The following is a 22,427-nucleotide window of genomic DNA, read 5'->3' on the forward strand; positions in this document are numbered from 1 at the left end:
ATGAATCCTCTAAATCGCCCGCAAATAAAGCATGTTGAGAAATAGTTAACTTTGATGAAAGGGAAACTACGGAAAAAGGATAGAGGAGCAGAGGACGTCACAAAATTCAAGAAAAACTGGGTCAACGTAAGCAAAACCATCGTCGGAACGGTTGTCCAAAACCTTCTGAAGAACGCCAAGAAGAAAGTGCGAGAGGTGGCAAGATCCACGAAAAATTAAATATACAATCATGTCATGGGCTTTTCTGATGGTCAATAAACAATGTAATTGAATTTAATTTATAAAATAAATACAACATTTCCAAATACAGCCATTTTCTGGTGTACTCATAATTAACGATACAGTCCTTATTATGTACATTGTTGAAAGTCTAAAATATATACAGGGGATGGCCAAAATGTTTGGGATAGGCAACTTTTTTTCTCCCACAAAAAAATTCAACATGCTGTAACTTTTTATAGAGTGCATCAAAAAATCTCAAATTTTGATTGTTTGTCAACCTATTATATGTGCATCATTGGTACAAATTTGGGCTCGATTGATTAATTTTTCGCGAAGTTAGAACCGTTCGGGTAAAACACTATTTTTTAGACAACTATTTTTCGAACTGTCATATCTCGGAAGCCAGTGAACCGAATTGAATTAATTGTTTAACGTTTATCAACAATATATTGATAGTTAATACGACGTTATAAAATATAATATTTTCTCACGGCAAATTAAGTTATACCGGGTTGAAATTTTTACCCATATAGAGGAAAATAAGTAAAATTTATAATACCACACAAAAATTATTAAATGTATTCTTTCTTCAATCCTAATAGGCTCTAATATATCTGATTAGAGATAATTTGAGAACAGAAGGGGAAAGTCTTTGGATATCAACACTAAAATTTATTGACATTGATGTAAAAAAATGACATATTTTCGAGAAAAATCCAAAAAGTGTCAACCCATGATAACTTTTTTCAACGTTTAAAAAGTACCTATGTTTTAATGGTTGGTGAAGCATTTACACATTGTTGGTGTGCGTTCAAAATTTCATTCAATTCGGTTCACTGGTTTCCTAAATATGACAGTTCGAAAAATAGTTGTCTAAAAAATAGTGTTTTACCCGAACGGTTCTAACTTCGCGAAAAATTAATCGATCGAGCCCAAATTTGTACCAATGATACACATATGATAGGTTGACAAACAGTCAAAATTTGAGATTTTTTGATGCGCTCTATGAAAAGTTATAGCATGTTGAACTTTTTTGAGAGAGAAAAAAAAGTTGCCTATCCCAAACATTTTGGCCATCCCCTGTATAGGCATAACGGTCTGTCCGGAACAAATGTTTACCCTGCGGATGATCCTAGATAAATTTCGGGAATATATCTTGCAGACTCACCATCTGTTCATTGATTTTAAAGCAGCGTACGATTCAGTGAAAAGAAATGAGCTTTGGCAGATAATGTCAGAACATGGTTTTCCGGCGAAACTAATTAGGCTGATACACGCAACGCTGGATGGATCAAAATCAAGTATTCGGATCGCGGACGAAGTGTCTACGTCGTTTGTGACCTTGGATGGATTGAAGCAGGGAGATGCTCTTTAAAATTTATTGTTCAACATTGCACTCGAAGGAGTGATTAGGAGGTCAGGCGTGCAGAGGAATGGCTCTATCATCACACGGTCGCACATGCTCCTCGGTTTTGCGGACGATATTGATCTCATCGGCATCGATCGTAGGGCAGTGGAGGAAGCTTATGCTCCTCTGAAGAGAGAGACAGCGAGGATAGGCTTGACGATTAACTCTACCAAGACGAAGTACATGATAGCGGGTAGAGACAGAAGCAGGCCTAGTGGTGTTAGTGCTGAGGTAGTGATTGGTGGGGAAGTATTTGAAGTTGTTGAAGAATTTGTTTATCTTGGAACACTTGTGACATGTGACAATGACGTTTCCCGTGAAGTGAAAAGGCGTATTGCAGCTGCGAATAGGGCCTTTTACGGATTGCGTAGCCAGCTTAGGTCCCGTAACTTGCAAACGCAAACAAAATTCGCTCTGTATAAGACGCTGATTCTTCCGGTTGCCCTCTACGGTCACGAAGCGTGGACGTTAAAGGATGTAGACCGAAAAGCTTTTGGAGTTTTTTAGCGCAAAGTGCTGCGGACAATTCTCGGTGAGAAACAAGAAAATGGAGTGTGGCGCAGACGCATGAATCACGAGTTGTACCAAGTGTACGAAGATGCGAATATTGTGAAATGTATAAAATACGGCAGACTTCAGTGGGCTGGACACGTAGTGCGAATGTCGGAAGAAAGAATAGCGAAAACAATATTCAGCAGAGAACCCGGTAGAGGTAGGCGACTTCGTGGGCGGCCGCGAACTCGCTGGCTGCACGCGGTTGAAGAAGATCTACGATCCCTACACGTTCGGGGAAACTGGAGGAACATCGCCCAAGACCGACGAAGATGGTGCTCTACTATACGCTCGGCATTGGAGTAAAGTTACTTTGTAGCCAACAAGGTATCAAGGTAGGTAACGGTCTGTCCACAACATCTGAAATACCGTAGATGAAACCATTACAAGTCGGACTCGATCATACAGGATCTCGAAAATAATCGCCACAGATATTCGAATCACCCGGATTATCAAACCACTTGTTTGTTTTTTAATTCATCCTTTCAGAAAGTACATCAGTCGATTATTCTAAAAATGTCATCTTAGATTCCTTTAGGAATTCCTAGTAGGGGTTCTTCCAGAAACTCCATCGAAAGATTCCTCGAGAATTCCCTCTGTAGATTCTCACAGTATTTGATCAGGCGATTCCTCCAGGAACTGTATCTCTACCGATTCCTCCAGAAAATTGAACTTGGGATTGCTCCACGTAGTTCCTTCTGGAGTTTCAAGCGGGGATGCTTTCTGTGGATTCCTCCAAATTCCTTTATGGATTTATACTGGACAGTTTTGGCGCTTAATTCGCGAGAGCGAGATTTCGCGCGTAAGAAAATGTCGAAGACAATTCTTGAGGGAATTCACTAATCCCAAAAGGAACTCCTAGTAAATATCTTGAACGAGATTCAGATCTCCTGGATCGCCAGGAACTCCTGATGAAATCCCAGAAGAAATTCCTGATGCAGTGGTAGGAAAACTTTTGCAGGATTTACAGAAGGAGCTCCTGGAGGAACATCAGAAAAAAAATCTGAAGGGATCTCAGAGAATAATTTTTGAAAATAAAATCCCGATGGAAAAACTATCCGGTCATCCCCAGAAAACTTAAACCTCTTCCATGTACTCCAAGCATCGTACTGGACGGTTGGCTCATGTAGCCATGCTTTTTAATATTTTCTTCTTGTCAAATGAAATATATTGGGCAGGACTGTGTTGACGAGAATCAAACATGCCTGCAAGTGTGAAATCTCACTTTTCTATGAATAAGGTTTTATTCAGCCCTTGAATTCTACTGAAACGCTTTGAAACTCAGAAAATCTCCTGAAGTACACGAAGACTTCCGTCAAACTGTACTGAACCCCCAGAATCACCTTGAAAGCATATGAAACACCTTGTGACCCCCTGATTCTCAGGTAGAGTTACCCTAAGCTGTACAGAAGCCCTCTAAAACTCCCTGAATATCCCTGAAACCTCTCTAAATGTTTTAATACGCCTTGAAATTCCCCAGAAAACACCCATTAGATCCCCGTAGGTTTCAAGTTGTATTGAATCCCCATCCCAAGCAACACACACGGTTACAAATTAGTGACGGCAGCGTATGTAAGGGTTACGCAGTAAGTCACAGTGACTTCTGTGCAAGCCTTACATACGCCGCCGTCATTGTTTTGTAACCATGTGTGCCGCTTGGGATGGAACCCCCTGAAATCTACTGGAACGCCTTGAAATGTCATGAAACAATTAATAAAACTCACTGAGACCCACAGAAAACATCCATGCCTGGAAGCTTCTTGATACGGCTTGAAATCAGCCAGAACAATCCCGGAGACTCCTTCAAACATAACAAAAGCCCCCTGAAATCCCTTGAAATCTACTGGAACATCCAGATGAGCTTCCAGATACCTTTAAAAAAAACCCATCTTCATACATACAGGGGGTGGCCAAAATGTTTGGGATATGCAACTTTTTTTCTCCCACAAAAAAAATCAACATGCTGTAACTTTTGTAACATAACTTTGTTAGTGTACGTTCAAAATTTCATTCAATTCGGTTCACTGGTTCCCGAGATATGACAGCTCAAAAATGAGTTGTCTAAAAAATAGTGTTTTACCCGAACGGTTCTAACTTTGCGAAAGATTAATGAATCCAGCCCAAATTTGTACCAATGATGCACATAAAATAGGTTGACAAACAGTCAAAATTTGAGATTTTTCGATGCACTCTTTCAAAAGTTATAGCATGTTGAACTTTTTTGTGCGAGAAAAAAAAACCCTATACATACATTTATTTGCTCAACATCACACTTAACAGTAGTACGCCGCAATACTCGGTTTGTGGCATCGTGCACTCCACGCCTTCTTGTGCCTACCGGATCATCTGTAAATACTCACTTTGCAGAGTTGTTATCCGGCATTCTTGCAACATGCCCTGCCCATCGTATCCTTCCGGCTTTGGCCACCTTCTGAATGCTGGGTTCGCCGTAAAGTGCTGCTAGCTCGTGGTTCATCCTTCTCCGCCACACACCGTTCTCCTGCATACCGCTGAAGATCGTCCTTAGCACGCGTCGTTTGAAAACTCCGAGTGCTTGTAGGTCCTCCTCGAGCATGGTCCATGTTTCGTGTCCGTAGAGGACCACCGGTCTTATCAACGTCTTGTACATGGTGCACTTGGTGTGTGGGTGAATCTTTTTAGACCGCAGCTTCTTCTGGAGCCCGTAGTAGACCTGACTTCCGCTGATGATGCGCCTTAGAATTTCCGCCTACCAGCATGTACTTTGATTTTGAGGCATTCACCACCAGTCCGACCTTCACTGCTTCGCGTTTTAGGCGGGTGTACAGCTCTGCTACCGTTCCTTAAGTTCTGGCGATAATGTCCATGTCGTCCGCAAAGCACACAAACTGTCCGGATTTTGTGAAAATCGTTCCCCGGCTGTTGAGCCCGGCTCTTCGCATCTCTCCTTCCAGAGCGATGTTGAAAAGTAGGCATGAGAGTCCGTCACCTTGTCGCAGTCCCCGGCGAGATTCGAATGAACTGGATAGTTCACCCGAAACCCTTACGCAGTTTTGAACACCGTCCATCGTTGCTTTAATCAGTCTTGTGAGCTTCCCAGGAAAGCCGTTTTCGTCCACGATTCTCCATAGCTCTGCGCGATCGATACTGCCGTGTGTCACTTTGAAGTCGATGAACAGGTGATGCGTTGGGACCTGATATTCACGACATTTTTGGAGGATTTGCCGTAAAGTGAAGATCTGGTCCATAGTCGACCGGCCGTCGATGAAGCCGGCTTGATAACTTTCCACGAACTCATTCATTTTAGGTGACAGATGACGGAAGATGATCCAAAAAGGTGATCGCTCTGAAGTTCTCACATTCTAAATGGTCGCCTTTCTTGTGAATTGGGCAGATAACCCCTACCTTCCACTCCTCCGGTAGCTGTTCGGTTGCCCAGATCCTGACTATCAGCCGGTGCAGACAGATGGTAAACTTCTCTGGGCCCATCTTGAAAAGTTCAGCTGCAATATCATCCTTACCAACTGCTTTGTTGGTTTTCAACTGATGAATGGTATCCTTAACACCCCTCAGCGTGGGAGTTGGTTCATTTCCATCCTCCGCTGCACTGGCGTCGTCGTGGTCTCCCGTACCTACGATCTCCACGCCATTCAGGTACTATTCAAAGAGGCCTCCGTCGTTATACCTGCATATTTCACCTCGCGGGCACGAAGCCGTTGCGGGATGCGTTAAGCTTCTGGTAGAACTTCCGTGTTTCTAGGGAACGGTACAGCAGTTTAATTTCTTTGCACTCCGCTTCAACCAGTCGGCGCTTTTTCTCCTGAAAGCGGTGGGTCTGATGTTTCCGCTTCTGTCTGTAACGTTCCTCGTACTGTCGGGCCCCTTGCTACAGCATTACCGCCAGCGCTGCGTTCTTCTCCTCCAAAATTCTGCACTCATCGTCGAACCATTCGTTCCGTAGATTCCGTTCCACGTACCCGATGGTGCTCCTTTCTGCGGCCTTGACGGCTGCTTTCACTGTACCCAGGCCCGGATTAAGAATTGTGGGGGCCCGGGGCCCGAGCGGATGTGGAGGCCCCTCGGAGAGATGACCAAAAAGGTTTTTCCTTATTTTCGAACAGTACTTGAGCAATATGAAAAATAAAGCTAATGTTAGCAACCAAAAAAGGTTTTTTTGGGGGCCCCTAAAATGTGGGGGCCCGGGGCCCGGGCCCCCCCGGCCCCCCCTTAGATCCGGCCCTGACTGTACCCCAACAGTCCTCTAAAGGGGCCTCATCGAGCTCGTCCTCATCGAGCTCGCCCTTATCTAACAGCGCAGCCTTGAGATTCTGCGCATATGCTGAGGCGATATCCGGTTGCTTCAGTCGCTCTAGGTTGTACCGTGGCGGTCGCCGGTACCGTACATTGTTAATGACGGAGAGTTTTGGACGCAGTTTGACCATCACTATCTAGGGGAGACTGGGGAGACCAAGGAATTGGCATCCCTATCCCACCAATGCAATGTTTTCGTAGCCGGCATAACAGCGGCTCAAGCGTAGGGCTCAAGCTGACAACCTATCTTTCAACACAGCAGCATAATTTTAATGCGGGGTAAGAAAACAAGAAGACCGTAACAGTCCCCTGGGGGAGACTTTGAATTCCATGTAAATAGAGGCTTCCGAATAGAATTTTATTTTTCACATGTATAATGTGTGTGTAATCCTCAGGGATGCCATATATACTGATTTATCTGTATTATACAGATTTTTGAGCACCACGTTTTATATGAAATACAGATTTTTGAGCAAGAGAGGCCATTTTATTTTTGTATGAGATACAGATTTTTCACCTAAATTTTGTATGGGATACAGATTTTTGGAAATAGTGATACAGATTTTTCAAAAAATCATCTGGCATCCCTGGTAATCCTCGAGGGATCAAGTCTCCCCATGTCACTGTTGTGTATACTAATCTGAATTAATTGAAATATGTTAACAACAGCCTTATTTGGATAAATAAGTTTTAAAGTATTTTGTTCAAACTATGTGCTGTGAAATTTTGACACGATTTGGTTCAATTTTCACAAAGTTATTGAGATTTTTCGAAATCGCCTAAAAGATTTCTGAAAGACTGAAAACAAACCATCAGCCGTTAAAAAATAATGCAATGTACAATCGAAATCACTTATAGCCGAAACATAGTCGTTTGTCCAGGAGTAGTTTTCGAAAAATTATGCTAGAAGAGAAATATTTTTGATTCCGAGCAAATATGGGTTGAACAAGTCTCCCCAGGGATCAAGTCTCCTCAGTCTCCCCTAGTGGTCGGAGTTGATGTTGGCACCACGATAGGTATTGACGTCAATAATGTTGGAGAAGTGCCGTTTGTCAATCAGAACGATTTGAGATTCTGTCTGCTGTGGTGATCTCAGCGAGTAACGATAAGGGAGACTGTGTTGGAAATAGGTGTAATCAACGAATCGAAGGCCGTTTTCGATCGTCTGCTGGTGGGCGCTGAACTTTCCAATCGTCGGTCTGAATTCCTCCTTCTGGCCTACCTGAGAGTTTAAATCTCCTATGAGCCATTTTACGAGACGTTTCGGATCAGCTGATCGCTCATTTCATGAATGAAAATTTGACAGGAGGTTGCGCCAAAGCCTGTGAGTGTTAATATCAATATCAACACTGTTGTCGTTTCGTAAAATAGACTATGATGATCTTGACGTCGCGTCGTAGCTTGGGCAGCGATCGTACTCGCGTTCGAGCTGCACGTAAAATGCTTTGGGATTATGTCATTATCTATTACCCGCTGTGATAAAAAGTAATCGCCGCGAACTCTTTGTTCCTTGTTTTGAACCTCTTCGGCACCAACATTTCAAAAGGGCGTAACTGCTTTTGCAACCAATGCCTTCTCACAGAGCTGTGGGTCGTATTTCATTCATCTCACGCAATTCACATCCATTAATCGAAAGAGGAGGATTTTATCTTTCTATTTGTGCTAGTGGATTGCTCGAGAGGGATGGGATACGCTCCACAGCTTTGTGAGAAGGCATTGGTTGTAAATGCAGTTACGCCCTTTTGAAATGTAGGTGCCGTTTTGTCCACTCTTCTCTGTTCTGAACACAAAATCGAGTGAAAATACAAAGTATCCACTGCCGATGCGGTGCCGACTATAGCCAAGAAGACCAAGGAACCCCATCCAGCGAAATTATGCTGATATAAGTACATGTATGGGATCATCATTTGAACCACGATGTGCCTCTATATTTTGTTTTCTTAAGGCTTTCATCATCGCTCGGGGTAAACTCGGTGCTCATACAGGTAAGTACTCATGTATAACAACCTTCAATCACGTTTTGAAAGTGAAATGAGCCGTATGCAAAGCCAAAGATGAGTGATGCTGTTAAACGGTTTTGTGTACTTTTCCCAGCATCCTGCCAGTCGAAGCTCACACGTAGGTGAACTTCACCACACACCGCACGGTTGAACCAGAGGAACATCACTTTCATTTTTTTCTAAGACCATTTTATCTGTCTCTCACTCGATGGAACATGCACAGAAGACCGTCTAAAGGGCTGCAGGTGGTTAGAAGAAGTATTTGCGAGCCGCCAAAGTTGCTTACCTACTGCTAGGCAAGCATTTCTTCACCCCACAATCAATTTTCCAGCCAGCGAAGCGAGCATCTCGAGCTCGTCGACGCGATCTTTTGCAACAAAAGACGCGTATTCTAGGCTGCGGAAAATGTGGTGAGAATGCGAAAAATGTCTCCTTCCTTCGGCCACAGAAGCTATCACCATGTTTCACTCACAACAAGGAGGGGTGGAAAATACAGAAAGACAATTGCGACACGAACTGGCGGAACCGGGGTTTTCCCCGTCAGCGCGTCCAAAGCGACAGGAAACAATCAAACGGCGCTGTTTGGGGGAGGGAAACTTTCCGTGGATATGGTGTTGGTTGGTGGTCTATTGATGGGAGTGAAGTGTGATGAAAGTTAGAACAGACATGTAATAAAAGACAGGTGACTGATGTCTGGTGGTGAAACGGTACCCTTTACATCCAGTAGAAAGGAGGTACGCTACCACGCTAGTCAAGAGTGCCATCGGAGACCACCGAACACCGTTCAAAGGGTGCTATTTGGGATCAATGCAGATGGAAAGTGATCGGGTTGAGACACGTGTTAGGATTAAAATATGAGGTAGGGACGGACCGATGAAGTGAATGAAGGTACAAATATGGGGAAACTGTTGAAATTCATGAAAACCATTGCTGGTTGTATGATTAGGACACGAAAGGATAAGAAAGAACGCCACAACAAAAAACAGCTGTCTGTTGTTTGAATAAGCATCAAACACTTGTTTTCCAAAGTTGACAAATATAAGAATGTGAAAAGTTGCTGTCAATTTTCAATGTGATTTTTCAGATAAATGTTGGAGCACCAAGTGTTTCCGCAAACATCATGAGGACAGAATCGATGAGCCTTTCCACTTAAAATAACAAATTTTTCATAAAATTTTATTTTTGTTTTTTTTTTTTTTAATTTATCTCAAACTTTGCTGTTAAGGCGAAACTGGAAGCAATTCCTCACTTTTTGGTTTTTGATTTTTTTTATTGAATAACGAAGCAATATTTCCAAAATCGGTTTTCGTACACATGTTGAGTATGGATCAAGGTATCTTCTGAATTTTCTTGAGGTAGAAAATGTTTTTCGTTTTGACAGAAATCATTTTTGAACAAAATTCCACAAAAAAAAACAATCATAATAAGATACGTCGCAAGGCATGTTTTTTTTTGCAAACTAGAAATGTCCCCGATGTCACCCCCGTAGAACCTATGAGCGATTCCAAGCAACAGCATCAAAATTAGGGAAATTTTTTAATTCATGATTTTCTATTGAACTGAAACTTTGCACAGTTTTTCAGTTCCATCTAAATCGCCATTTTTCGATATCAAATTTTTATTTTGAATCACGACTAACTTTTCAAAAGGGTGTATGTGAAAATGGTTTAAAAATATTCAAAAATCTGCACAGCCAAAATGGTTCGTTCGATTGCTATGAATTTTTCAGCAAAGTTTTTATTTATTTATTTATTTATTTGTATTAATCCAACTGACTTTATAGTCTTATTGAATATTCTAATCCTAAATTAGATTAACAGCGTACAAAACATTCAATTTCATAACCTCATACATATACAATAAACAACGAAAAATAACAGTAATTATAACATAAATTATCCAAATAGTTTAAACAATAAACGCACAATTGATAATATTTAAGGCTTCCAAGTATCCCTTTGACGGTGTTCAAATTCTCGATATTCGATTCCAACGGGCCAAGTAGACGGCTGCATTGCTAGGTCCTTCCATCTCCATTTCAGCGTTATTTTGAATGAAATATACTCCAGTAGCCGGTAATTAGTTCGTCTGGATACTAATTTCACTACGCTTAAACAGTCTGCAGTCGGGACTCCCAGACATCGAGAAACCATAGTCGTAATATCACTCTCTGAAGTGGCGTTGTCGATGTTGGTCAACAGCAACGAAAAACAGCGATCATCCGGTATAGTTTGTCTGTCATCGCTTTGCTCTATTCGATCGTTCTGATTTCGTTCCCCTTCGTAGCCGTAGGTTTCGTTTGTTCCGTTTTGCATCACAGAACTGATCGGAGTCGAATGGCGTATAGACACGTTTGCTGATGAGTTATCATTCACGGTGGTTCGCTGCAGAGTATCTAAAATTACTGATACCTGGGCTTTCAGTTCAGCTATATCCGAATGTATTTGACTTGTGTCGACGGGAGCTGGCGGCTTAAACTGGGCGTTTCTCCAATCGTAAAAAGCCGACATTCTGCGCACATCCATAACACACCTTGCGTTCGGTTTCGCAGTTGTTCTTTGCTCATATCAATGCATGATATGTGAAATGAACCACCACAAGGACCACTGCACACAGAATACAGCTTGAACTCGGTGTAAATACAAATGGAGCATTTTTTGCACTTTACATCTTTCTCGCGCACCGTTGATTTTAATTCGGACATTTCACGGTTGAAATAGGTCTTTATCGCAATATGTCCACTAGAAAACGATAGTGCTGGCAAATTTCTACAAAGTAGACGCAGTTGAAGCAATAATATCACCGGAATACTCAAAAAACAAACGTAAATATATCGGCGGAGAAATTAAACGTACAACAGTCGTTTCGGTCGTCGTCGTAGTTAGACAACTAAATGGTAATTCCTTAGAAAATAAACACTGTGAAAAAAATCTTTTTTAACATGAAAAATATATTTTTTGCCACAAAAACTCAAATAACTCAAAACCCTATCTTTTTACCAACGTATTTTTTTAGGGAAGACGGACCATTGTATTAGCAATCTACCATAAAAATTTGGTGATGGTAAACTAATAAACAAAAAAGTTGTAACATTTCAAACATTTCACAATTTTCACATTTGGTAAATTTTTTTTTTCTGTGTAAATTATTTCGGTCAGAAATCGCAGTTTGATGCTGATTTTATTGTTCAGCAAAGTTAGATAACTAAATGGTGATTCCTAAGAAAATATACACTGTGAAAAAAAAATCTTTTTTTAACATTAAAAAATATCATTTTTGTCACAAAAACTCAAATATCTCAAAACCCTATCTTTTTACCAACGTTTTTTTTTAGGGAAAACGGTCCATTGTATTAGCAATCTACCATAAAAATTTGGTGATTATAAACTAATAAACAAAAAAGTTATGACAATTCAAACATTTCACAATTTTCACATTTAGTAATAATTTTTTTTTCAGTGTAAATTATTTCGGCCGGAAATCGTAGTTCGAAGCTGATTTTATTGTTAATGGCCTTGCGTGAGTAAAACAAGCTGTTTTAATTATGTGTAATGTATATTATATCGGCACCAACATTTCAAAAGGGCGTAACTGCATTTACAACCAATGCCTTCTCACAAAGCTGTGGAGCGTATCCCATCCCTCTCGAGCAATCCACTAGCACACATAGAAAGATAAAATCCTCCTCTTTCGATTAATGGATGTGAATTGCGTGAGATGAATGAAATACGACCCACAGCTCTGTGAGAAGGCATTGGTTGCAAAAGCAGTTACGCCCTTTTGAAATGTTGGTGTCGAATATGTACAGTAATGTTCCGATTTTATCACGCCCTCCGCGCATTAGTCGTTTATTCATTAATTTGCTGTTACATTGAAGGACAAGTGTTTTCCCTCTTCTTCAAGATGAATGTTGAAAGCGTGTTTTGCAACGTTAAAAATATTGAAATGAGTATAGATGTTGAATAATATTTCAAAACATTTTTGAAAAGGGGCGTGATTAAATTGTTTAAGCAGATGTCGCTGATGGTACGGTGGCATGACTCTCTGCACTTAGCACTTCTGGCAATTTCTCAGTTGTTGTCGTTTCCGAACTTCTTGCGCCCTGCTTTACCGATGATATACAGATGGCTCGTTTGTCAAAGTCTAGACGGCAGGACGTGCAAATGTGTAAATTTGTATTCAATGTGGACATTTGGGCATAACCAGTCTCTTTCAGTTTATCTATGGTACTTTCGGTGAGATTTTGTAACTCTTTTGAACTTTTTTTTCATCAAACGATCTACAAAAGAGCGTTGAGTTGAAGACCTTTGAGAAAGCGACTGTTCATATTGTTCGTTAGATTATAATAAACAAAATCACTTATTAGTTTTAACTGACTAGTTTAGTGTTGTTTGCTTGGCTGAAGAAAAAATTTACTATAAAATTTTTAATATCCATAGCGGTAGTATTTTTTTGCTTTTTCGTGAGCATTGTCATGGTATGTATACAGACAAACAAACGTAACACTGACGAAATTTTCATTGACCACGCCTTTAACGATCATTTTGAATCTTGGTTGTGGCATTCATAACCAGAAGAGCAACCATCGTGCGTTTGACGTTTCACACTAGCGCCTTCTGATGACGATATTGCAAAATGCAGTGTTTCGTGAAACATTGCCACCAGGTGGTGGTAGTGTGAACTGGGCGATGGATTTTCACGAAAATTGTTCTAGGCGTTTCGTCTGTTTGTCTGTGGTATGTACCTCTCATGCATTTGTTGTTGTTGAAGTTACTCGCATTCTTCCGATCATAAAGTCTGTTCTCTAAGAGGTATTTTTTTTTGCAGATAAACTAGACGTATACGCGTATATAAAACTTTTATTTCCAGATTTTGTCTTAAAAATAAGTTTAATTCCATTTTTCTTATAACAACAACTTTTCAACACTATCAAGGGATTTTTTCACCAGTCACGTACAATAAAAATTATGACACTCTAAGTTCAAATAGATACTACATATAGTAATTATGAATAATCAAACAAAAATATCATAAAAACAACTTGTTTAATTCAGGCGGTAGCCTTTACAATAAAATCAGCATCAAAATTTAATTCTCGAAATAATTTACACAGAAAAAAAAAATTTTTTGTTACTAAATGTAAAAATTGTGAAATGTTTGAAATGTCATAACTTTTTTGTTTATCAGTTTAACATCACAAAAATTTTATGGTAGATAGCTAATAAAATGGGCCATTTTCCCTAAAAATTTGACGTTGGTAAAAAGATAGGGTTTTGAGATATTTGAGTTTTTGTGACAAAGATCATAATTTTTTAAAGTAAAAAAAGAAATTTTTTACGGTGTATATTTTTCAAGGAATCATCATTTAGTTATCTAACTTTGCTGAAAAATTCATAACAATCGAACAATCCGTTTTTGCTGTACAGCTTTTAGAATATTTTTGAACAATTTTTGCATACACCCTTTTGAAAAGTTAGTCGTGAGTGAATATGAAGGTTTAATATCGAAAAATGGCGATTTAGATGAAATTGAAAAACTGTGCAAAGTTTCAGATATTTTTGAAATGGTCGCTCAGGATCGACTGACATGACTCCGTGGAATTCCTCCTATGCTAGATGTTCCGGGGTAACCATATTAGTTGATACAGACTTCAGGGTATCGTTTATGACTCAGTCATTCGAAATCATGAAGTTTGATATGTCGCACGACATGTTTTGGATGAAAACCAGAAGTGTCCCAAATGAGGCCCCCGCGGAACCTGTCATGGTGATCCGGAGGGGTCAACTTATTCAAATCTGATTATCGCAGTTGTGTTTTATTGTTCGCAATGAAAATTCCGATGAAAATCGATTGTTCAAACACAATAACACACGAAATAATCATTTTTAGTCATTTCGGCAGCCTCCCTGACCCCAGTACAATCCGGAATATCTCCGGAATGGTTCCGGATATTGCATGACCATTTCGTTGTAATGAACTTGCACTAATTTATGATCGATAAAGAGCGACTTAAAAAAAATGAATAAAAATTGACGAAATGCCAGCATTTTGAAAATGAGATGTTGGGGGTCGGGTACGTGAAGGTTAAAGTGGCTTGCTTCTGAGCGCAAAAATGATTGGAATCAGAAGTAATATACCTATCATTCGATTAAGGTTTGCGCTATACACGGAATTTCAGCGTGCCATCTTCCTTCCTGGTGATCATCAAATTGAGAAAAGGTATAATGTTTAATGTACCCATGGAGCTCGACGAGTTTGAAGAAGAAAATAGTTGAGCTTACACTGCAGCCGAGGTGAATGGATATGACAGGTCTAGAGTGTCAATTTCCCAGCCGTTTTCCGTGTACCGGGATTAAGGACAAAAAATCATGTATATCCCGGGATTTTTTATAATTTACATAAAATGTCCCAATTTGATGGCCACATAATTCTATTACCTTATTAGTTCTTATATGTACCTACCCAGGTAATAAATAAGCATTTGAATAAGCTGTATTTCTGTTTCATATCTGCATTCGACCTGTTTACTGCCGTATCATAGCAGTTCCACCGCTCAACTGCCCTATATTAACAATTGGAATGCTACTTAAAATCTGACAGCAGTTGCGTAGCATTTCAAATGGTTTGGTTAACAAGCTTCATAACTGCTACTTTATTGCCATAAAACTACTAAGAGATGTGAGTGTTGCTAAAACCTCAAAACATTTCCACTTATAATTTAGCCGCGAAGAAGCGATGACAAAGACCGCCACCGCCAGCTAAGAGTTGTGTGCTCAGCTGGTAATGCAGCCTGGGCACTGTTGTCCTTCTGACTTCCGATAGATTCAGGAGCGTCTGTTCTGTTGGAATTTTCGTGCAACAACGCATGTATGCAGATGCGCCACAATGTCCTAGGGCAGGACCTTGGTCAGTACGGAATTAAGATTTGATGACACATCCAAGCTCAGTTAACTTTTGGCTCGCGTTCAGTTCAAATGCAACACAGTAGAATAGGCATCGAAGAAGTAAGGAAAGGATAAAGACAGTGCGAATATTCCCTACCCGCGAAGAACTGGTCATGAAAAAATGCCGACCCTGAGGTGTTGTTTCAGGGAGTCTCAAGAAGGCCTTCTCTGAACTAGTTGGCTGGTGCAAGTGAAAGAATGAGTTTCCTTTAAAAGTATAAAAAACTCACTATTTGCTTAGATTACTCATTTTCGACGTTTTGTCCTTTCGACGTTTTGTCCCTTTCGACGTTTTAGCATTCGACGTTTTGTCCCTAAACCCAACCAGATGGACGAGGCCTTAGAATATTTTTTGAATGGTAACAATGAAGTTGCACTCAGGAACAAGATTAACGTAATTGATGACTGTCAAACAATGGAACCAAGCCGTGCTCTGAATTAATCTTTTTGTTTAGCGTCACTGTCTATTTGGCCATCGCTAACGTTCTCTTGAGCGAGATGCTTGTTTGTTTGTTTGTTTGTTTATTTACCAGTAGCGTAAAGGTGAACCTTTTTTTGATTGCTACCTGCGGTTCAATCGGGTGGTACACAATAAAAACTTATCAATTACATAAAATACATATACTATAAATTCTTATACACTAGTCTCGGTTCCAAAACTCTAGACAGCCCCTTTTAAAAACAGTTTCCGATACTGAGCGCTCTACCACAGGAGGTAACATGTTGTAATTTACCACACCTCGAACGAACAAAGTGTTGAAGTAGCACATCGAGCTGTTTGGTAGGATTATTAGATTCTGCAAGCGACGTCCTTGGAACGGTAACAACTTCTGATGGAGTGCTGGCGGGGAACTCGTTTTAATTAACTTGCGCAGGAATAAACATCAGCGGTATGCGTAAAAGTTCTCGAATGGACATCCAATCAAATGTTTCTGCAGTTGACTTACGTGTGCGTATCGGTTTAGTTCATAAACATATCGTACACAAGAATTCAGAGCGACACGCAGTCTGCTCATGGCACTGGCACTTGGTCTAACGTGTAGTAGTTCGCCGAACAAGAAATGAGGAAGAATTAGAGCCTTAAACAGTTTCAGTCTAGTTCCTACAGCAGTGCAACAGTACAGCGATCGGAGGCTTGCATAATTTTTTTTTGGTTTACAAGACTATCCCACTCTAGGTCCGTTTGAAACACGAAACCAAGATTCGTAGCACTTTCCGTCCGCTCAATGATCTGTCCATCGATAATGATGGAGGGTAGTGAACCGAGTTGAACAGCATTTCTTCGACGTCCCTTCACGAACATTGCCTTGCTCTTCGATTGGTTAACAAACAGCTGGTTGCGTCGAGACCACTCCATAACCATCCTGATTAGCTGGCGGGAACATGGTCCAAGGCGGCAGATGAACAGTTAAACGTCGTCCGCATACATTTGTATCGAGCAATATTTGAGAACGGTAGGCAAATCATTGACGTGGCAGAAAAACAATAGAGGACCTAGCACTGATCCCTGGGGAACGCCGGAGGTAAACAAGCCACGCTCAGATCGTTGGTTTCCGCAGTACACAGTCTGGGTTCGCTCTTTCAACGCGATTCTATCAAGTTAACGGCTGAAGCACCAAAGTTGAATTGTGTTTCTAATTTGGTACAGAGTTTTTTTTTTATGAGGAATCGTGTTGAAAGCATTGGAAAAGTCAAGCAGCAATAATATGGCAATTCCTCTCTTGTCAATAGTTTTTGCCATATCGTCGTACACGCGAACCGTTGCAGTTTGGATGCTTTGCCCTTTACAAAAACCAGCTTGATACTCTGTTAGCAAATTGTGCTCAGCGATGAAAGATGTCATCTGTTGTTTGAGAAGCTTCTCGAATGCTTTAGATAATGCGCACAAGATGCTGATCGGTCTGAGATTTGTCAAAGCATTCACGTGCGTTTTTTTCCGCAATGGCAGAATCTTCGCATGCTTCCAGCATGATGGAAAAACAGAAGTTTCAATAATGCTGTTGAACATATAGGTAATATGTTGCGCAACTAATGGGAGAATAATCTTAATAAATTTAATCGGCAAGCTATCCATACCGGTTGCATTCGAATTTATATTACAGATGGCATTAACCACTTCCCAGTACTGCACTGCCGTGTGCAGCATAGTTGTCCCATGTTAATAGGGATTCCCATAGAACATGGGACAACTATGCTGCACACGGCAGTGCACTGGCTGGAACGAAAAACTGTGGGGCGAACTTGAAGATGGAGATGATCGTATCGGTCCACTATGGTCGTTGCTTTGGACACAACTTGACAAAAACGTGCGATTAACATCATCAGCATGAAACTCACACGCAGTTTCCAGAGAACCTTTGCTGGAACCTGGCTGTTCAGGAAACGATTTAAATATCGGGTTTTTGCAGCCGCAACCATAGTATTTGTTCTGTTCCTCAAGATGTTGTAACGGCGCCGCGCTTGGTCTCTAGTTGTGCTCGATGCCCTGACACAATCTTTATAAGCCAGGTCACGTTCCAGCATAGCCTTCCGAATTTCGATACTGAACCACAAGTTTGACGATTCACGACACTTGCATGTACGAAGAGGAATGCAATTATCGTGGATGCGCTTCACGTGAGAATTGAAGAAACTGACCAGCTCATTTGGATCGTGCATTTCGTAGAACAGACCCCACGGAATGGAGAGAATGGCATTCTGCAGTGTTCTTGTATTAAAGTTGACATAATCTCGATCTTTAGATGCAAAGCCGATGCTTTTATCTTGCGTGCTGTGACCGTCAAGTTTTCGTTCACGTAAACACGACGAGGTGAGTGTATGCCCAGATGACACAGTTTCAAATCTCGTTTACGAAGGTAGCTGCTGTAGAAGTCATCACGATTGTTCCGGAGCGCAAACTGCAGTACTACAAGGCCATCGTTTTGGTTGCTCGATCTCAGTCGCCGGACGTCTACCGACGGAGTAACTTCAGGCAGCCCCATATGCTTCCACATAGCGTTGAAATACGATCTCAAATTTTCGTCTTGCAGGTACGGGATTCCACTCACAATTAACTCATTCCTATTATCGAGGCCACTGATAGTGTGTGAAATTTCATCCACTCTCTCGTTCAAAACACACCACAGTGCTTCTTCATGACTGTTAAGCTTCGTACTGCAGTCTGCCTTGAAGGTGCTGATGTCGTGTAACACAGCTTCAAGTTTTCCATCCAGCTCAGCTCTGACGGTGTCTATTTTCCCGCTGATGTTGACATTGATTTCTTCAATCCGTGCTCGAGTTTGGGTGAAATGATGATTCATAGCCTCCATAATTGCCTCCAAAGTCAGAGGCTCAGGGTTTTCATCAACATCTTCATCTGATCGTACGCGCTTCGAATTGTTGTAACTTGTTGTTGGCGGAGTACGATGAAGCGACATTTTGGTTTCGAAGTATGTTGCAGTGCGTATCCGTAGGTATGAGCAAGATAGCACACTTATCGTTTGTCGGTAGCAATGTCCTCTCGGAAGCAATGAAATGCACAGATTTTGCAAAAGCAATTACACTCCAGGAACACTTCAACGGAACTAGATAACGCGTATAGGGTCGCGGATTGTACTCAGGATCTAACTGGGATTGCTTCGAGGTATAAACGAAAACGATTACATTCCACTATCGCGAATTTGTTTAACCGCTATTCACAACACATAGGGGTTGTGTGCTAGTAGTGGACCCTGCGCCTATAGTGGACCCCCTTCAGAAAAACTCAAATATAAATGCCCAAATCAACTGTTTCCAGGCAACTTCCACCGGGGGAACATCAATTACAGCAGTTACTGGCAAACAAATGACCCAGTGGCCGAAACAATCGGTTATTTTAACTATTTGATGAATGTAAACACTCAAAAGGGTCCACTATACGCACACTCAGGGAGGGTCCACTATAGGCACCGTCGGCGGCGTGACAGCTAACATGGAAATCAAATGGGGGGTCCACTATAGGCGCCAAGATATTTGTAAATAATCCTATAATGGACCCCGGTGGTGTCCATTATAGGAAACATCGATGCGTATTTTCAAATGCGTATTTCACTGGAATAATTTATAAATGTTGTATGTTTGACGGTCTTAACATAAAAAGGGGACGTGAAACTTGTTAAAAAAATCCACTTTGGAACAATCCACTGCCTTAACATAGCTAAAAAGCCGCAGAAGTAAATTTCGATGGCTTAGGGGGTCCACTACTAGTACCCAAACCCTAGTATCAGAGCAGCAGTGTTGCCAAAAACTCCGGTTTCACACAATTTAGCAAAGTTCTGTCATAATGACCACGTTTCATGCATTAAAGCATGCAAAAACTCTCTCCCTATTTTATTTTCATCACTACCGAGGTCATCATTCCATCAAAGAAGATGAAATAAAGCTCAGAGCTGGAAAATACAATAATAAACTTTTCCACGTCCTCCTCCTCCGTTCCGCATCATGCTGCTCTACAAAGTCGATTGAGTTTTACAAATTGTACAACAACCACAACAACAATATAACTACGGCAGCAACTGTGAAACCACAATCGTTTCGGTGTATAGTACCGACCGACCGACAACAGACGGTAAGGTGCTGCGGTTCATTGTGGTTGCGTTTGGTACCTATAGGCACCCAGACTTACCCGAGTTTCCCAACGGAGAAAAAGGGAGCAGGCTCGCCGCTCGGAAGTGATGGATTTTCGATTCTTTTAATGTGGTTTCCATCTCCTGCGTACCACCACGAGCCAACAGCTGACAGACAGACTCACAACAAGTGGAGCCAATCATCAGTTAGTCAGAGTCAGTGGTGGTCGTTTGACTTACATTGTGCGAAGTGGGGTTGGTTGGCCTGTAATAACTATGAAAGGATGAAATGAAATTTCTGTAGCTTGGAAAAAAAGTTTAGCGGGAAAACTTTCCCCGCCATTTGTTCCAGACTGAACAATGGTGCTTCGGGTCCGGGTGGGGATATGAGTACCTGCGGTTGGTGGAAGGTTATTTCGCGTGAATTGCGATTCAACCTCGAATAGCTTATGGAACACTTTGAAGTAGCTTTCGATATAGTTTTGTCAGAAATGTTCATGAAGTTTAACTTTCAGGTATATCGAGACCGATGAAATGTGAGCAGAGTATTTGTAAGAAGTATTTTAACTTACCATGTCAACTTCCGAGATCGGTCCCATGCTTCGTACCATGATGTCAACTTCTATCACTGCGGGCGGTCCTGGTGTTACATGGAGAGAAACGATGAGAGAAAAGACTTGAGTCGGGTTACAGCACATATTCACTTTCAACAAAGAAATGGGAAGCTGATATCGGACGGGTGGAAAGTTAGCTTTCAACTCTTACCCGCATTGGTAATACAGTACTGTAGTTAAGCTACATTTTTTTACATTATTTACGTAAACGTTTTAAAAAATATATTAAATGCATTGATGTTACAGTACCTACAGTATGGAACGATCCAGTTATGTGCGTCATTTCACAGAAACAAATCGCTTCGAGCTGTGTACCATTCCATTCCTTCTATAATAATCGATTGACTTGCAAAACCTCCCAACAAAAGAAAATCTATTTCACCCTTTCCACCCCTTCCCCACCGTACTCACCGCCAAAATCGGGCCGTATGCTGTTGTCGTAGCCGCGCAATAAATTATCCAATAATTCGGAAATGTTTCCGTGATTGTTACGTTGCGTCAGCCGGATGGCCCCGTCGACGGCATCCGGTGCGGTGGCCCAGAAGAAGGACGTTCCAATCCCGAACACGGCACTGCTGAAGGAACTGAAGATGATTCGGTTGATGGCAATGAATAAATTTGCTTTCATTAAGCCCGTCGTCGTGCTGCTGCTGCCACTGGTGCTACTGCTGCTGGAGCATGGTGGCCACCACCGGACTGGCGGAGGCCCCGATGCCATCGTCGATGGGGCCATGTTTGATCGGAACGAACCGTGTAGTAGTGGTGCTGCAGCGTAAGAATCACTTGAATAGTGGGTCCTTCAGAACGCTGCGCAAGGATTTCTTTTTCTTGAATCACTATCCGGAGGTATGCAGCCAGGATGCTGCTGCAGTGGCTTAGAATGCTCTTAAGGTCGATGAGTCGCCATTACTGCAACTATCTTAGAACGATGCTGATGAGGCGGTTTTAATCTTTGTCAAAGGGTGGTCTGTCAAAGGGTGGAAACAATGGAAAATTTGTTAAGGTGGAATATTGTAATAAAGTTTAATGTTGAAATTTGTGCTAGATAGTGATCATATATTGCTCATTTGAAAAATAAGGTACACACAGTTCTTAACCCTTATGTGGCCGGCAGGGTACCCGGGTACCCAGCACCCATTTAAAATACACGGTGTAGAAAAAAGCAAAAAGTTTGCCGGCCACATAACGGTTAATGCTCATTCAACTATGATCCGTTCAGTCAGTGATGAGTTCACACACTCTCCCACAATCCGAAGCTTACGAAACAAACGGCCATATGACTGACACCGCTAACCACACGGCCACGAAGCCTACAATCCAGCTGTAATTTTACGAAAATGTGTGGGTGCTCTATCAGATCCTTTATGTCGTATATTGTACTTGTCATTTGTAGGAAAGGAAGTTCCCCGATTTGTGGATCTCTCATGTTTCCCATTTTCAAGAAGGGTGTCAAAATAAATGTAATGCACTACTGAGGAATCACCAGTCTTTCTGCGGATTCAAAGCTCTTCGAAATAATCGTCAGTAACGTTACTTTCAACTACCAGAAACTATATCTCAGCCAACCAGCACGGATTCATGTCTGGCTGCTCTGTTACGACAAACCTGATGGATTTTATCAACACATGTGTTTGTCATATGGAAGCCAGGTCTCAAGTTGATGCGGTTTACACGGACCTGAAGGCCGCCTTCGACGTTATTGATCATCGAATCCTTCTTCTTTCCTCCTTCCGCGGTGGTTGGAAAGTTATCTATCTAATCGTGTTCTACGTTTTTACAAGCAGAACCAGTAACAATCCTTCTTCAGCCAAGAC

The 22,427-nt window shown here is 41.4% G+C and overlaps 1 protein-coding gene across 3 annotated transcripts in view; it reads right to left on the reverse strand.

Moving 5' to 3' along the window:
- Positions 1 to 22,427, reverse strand: part of LOC109399634 (gamma-aminobutyric acid receptor alpha-like) — a 225,860-nt gene that overhangs the window by 68,954 nt on the left and 134,479 nt on the right. For all 3 annotated transcript variants that reach the window (XM_062855816.1, XM_062855815.1, XM_062855814.1), the window contains 2 exons: positions 21,025 to 21,580; positions 20,572 to 20,639 (listed from right to left, as the gene is read on the reverse strand). In XM_062855816.1, the coding sequence (XP_062711800.1) occupies positions 20,572 to 20,639; positions 21,025 to 21,346 (390 nt within the window). In that variant the 5' untranslated portion in view covers positions 21,347 to 21,580. The remainder of the gene's footprint in view (positions 1 to 20,571; positions 20,640 to 21,024; positions 21,581 to 22,427) is intronic.

Source organism: Aedes albopictus, chromosome 3 (assembly GCF_035046485.1).
Source record: "Aedes albopictus strain Foshan chromosome 3, AalbF5, whole genome shotgun sequence".
NCBI classification, from domain to species: domain Eukaryota; kingdom Metazoa; phylum Arthropoda; class Insecta; order Diptera; family Culicidae; genus Aedes; species Aedes albopictus.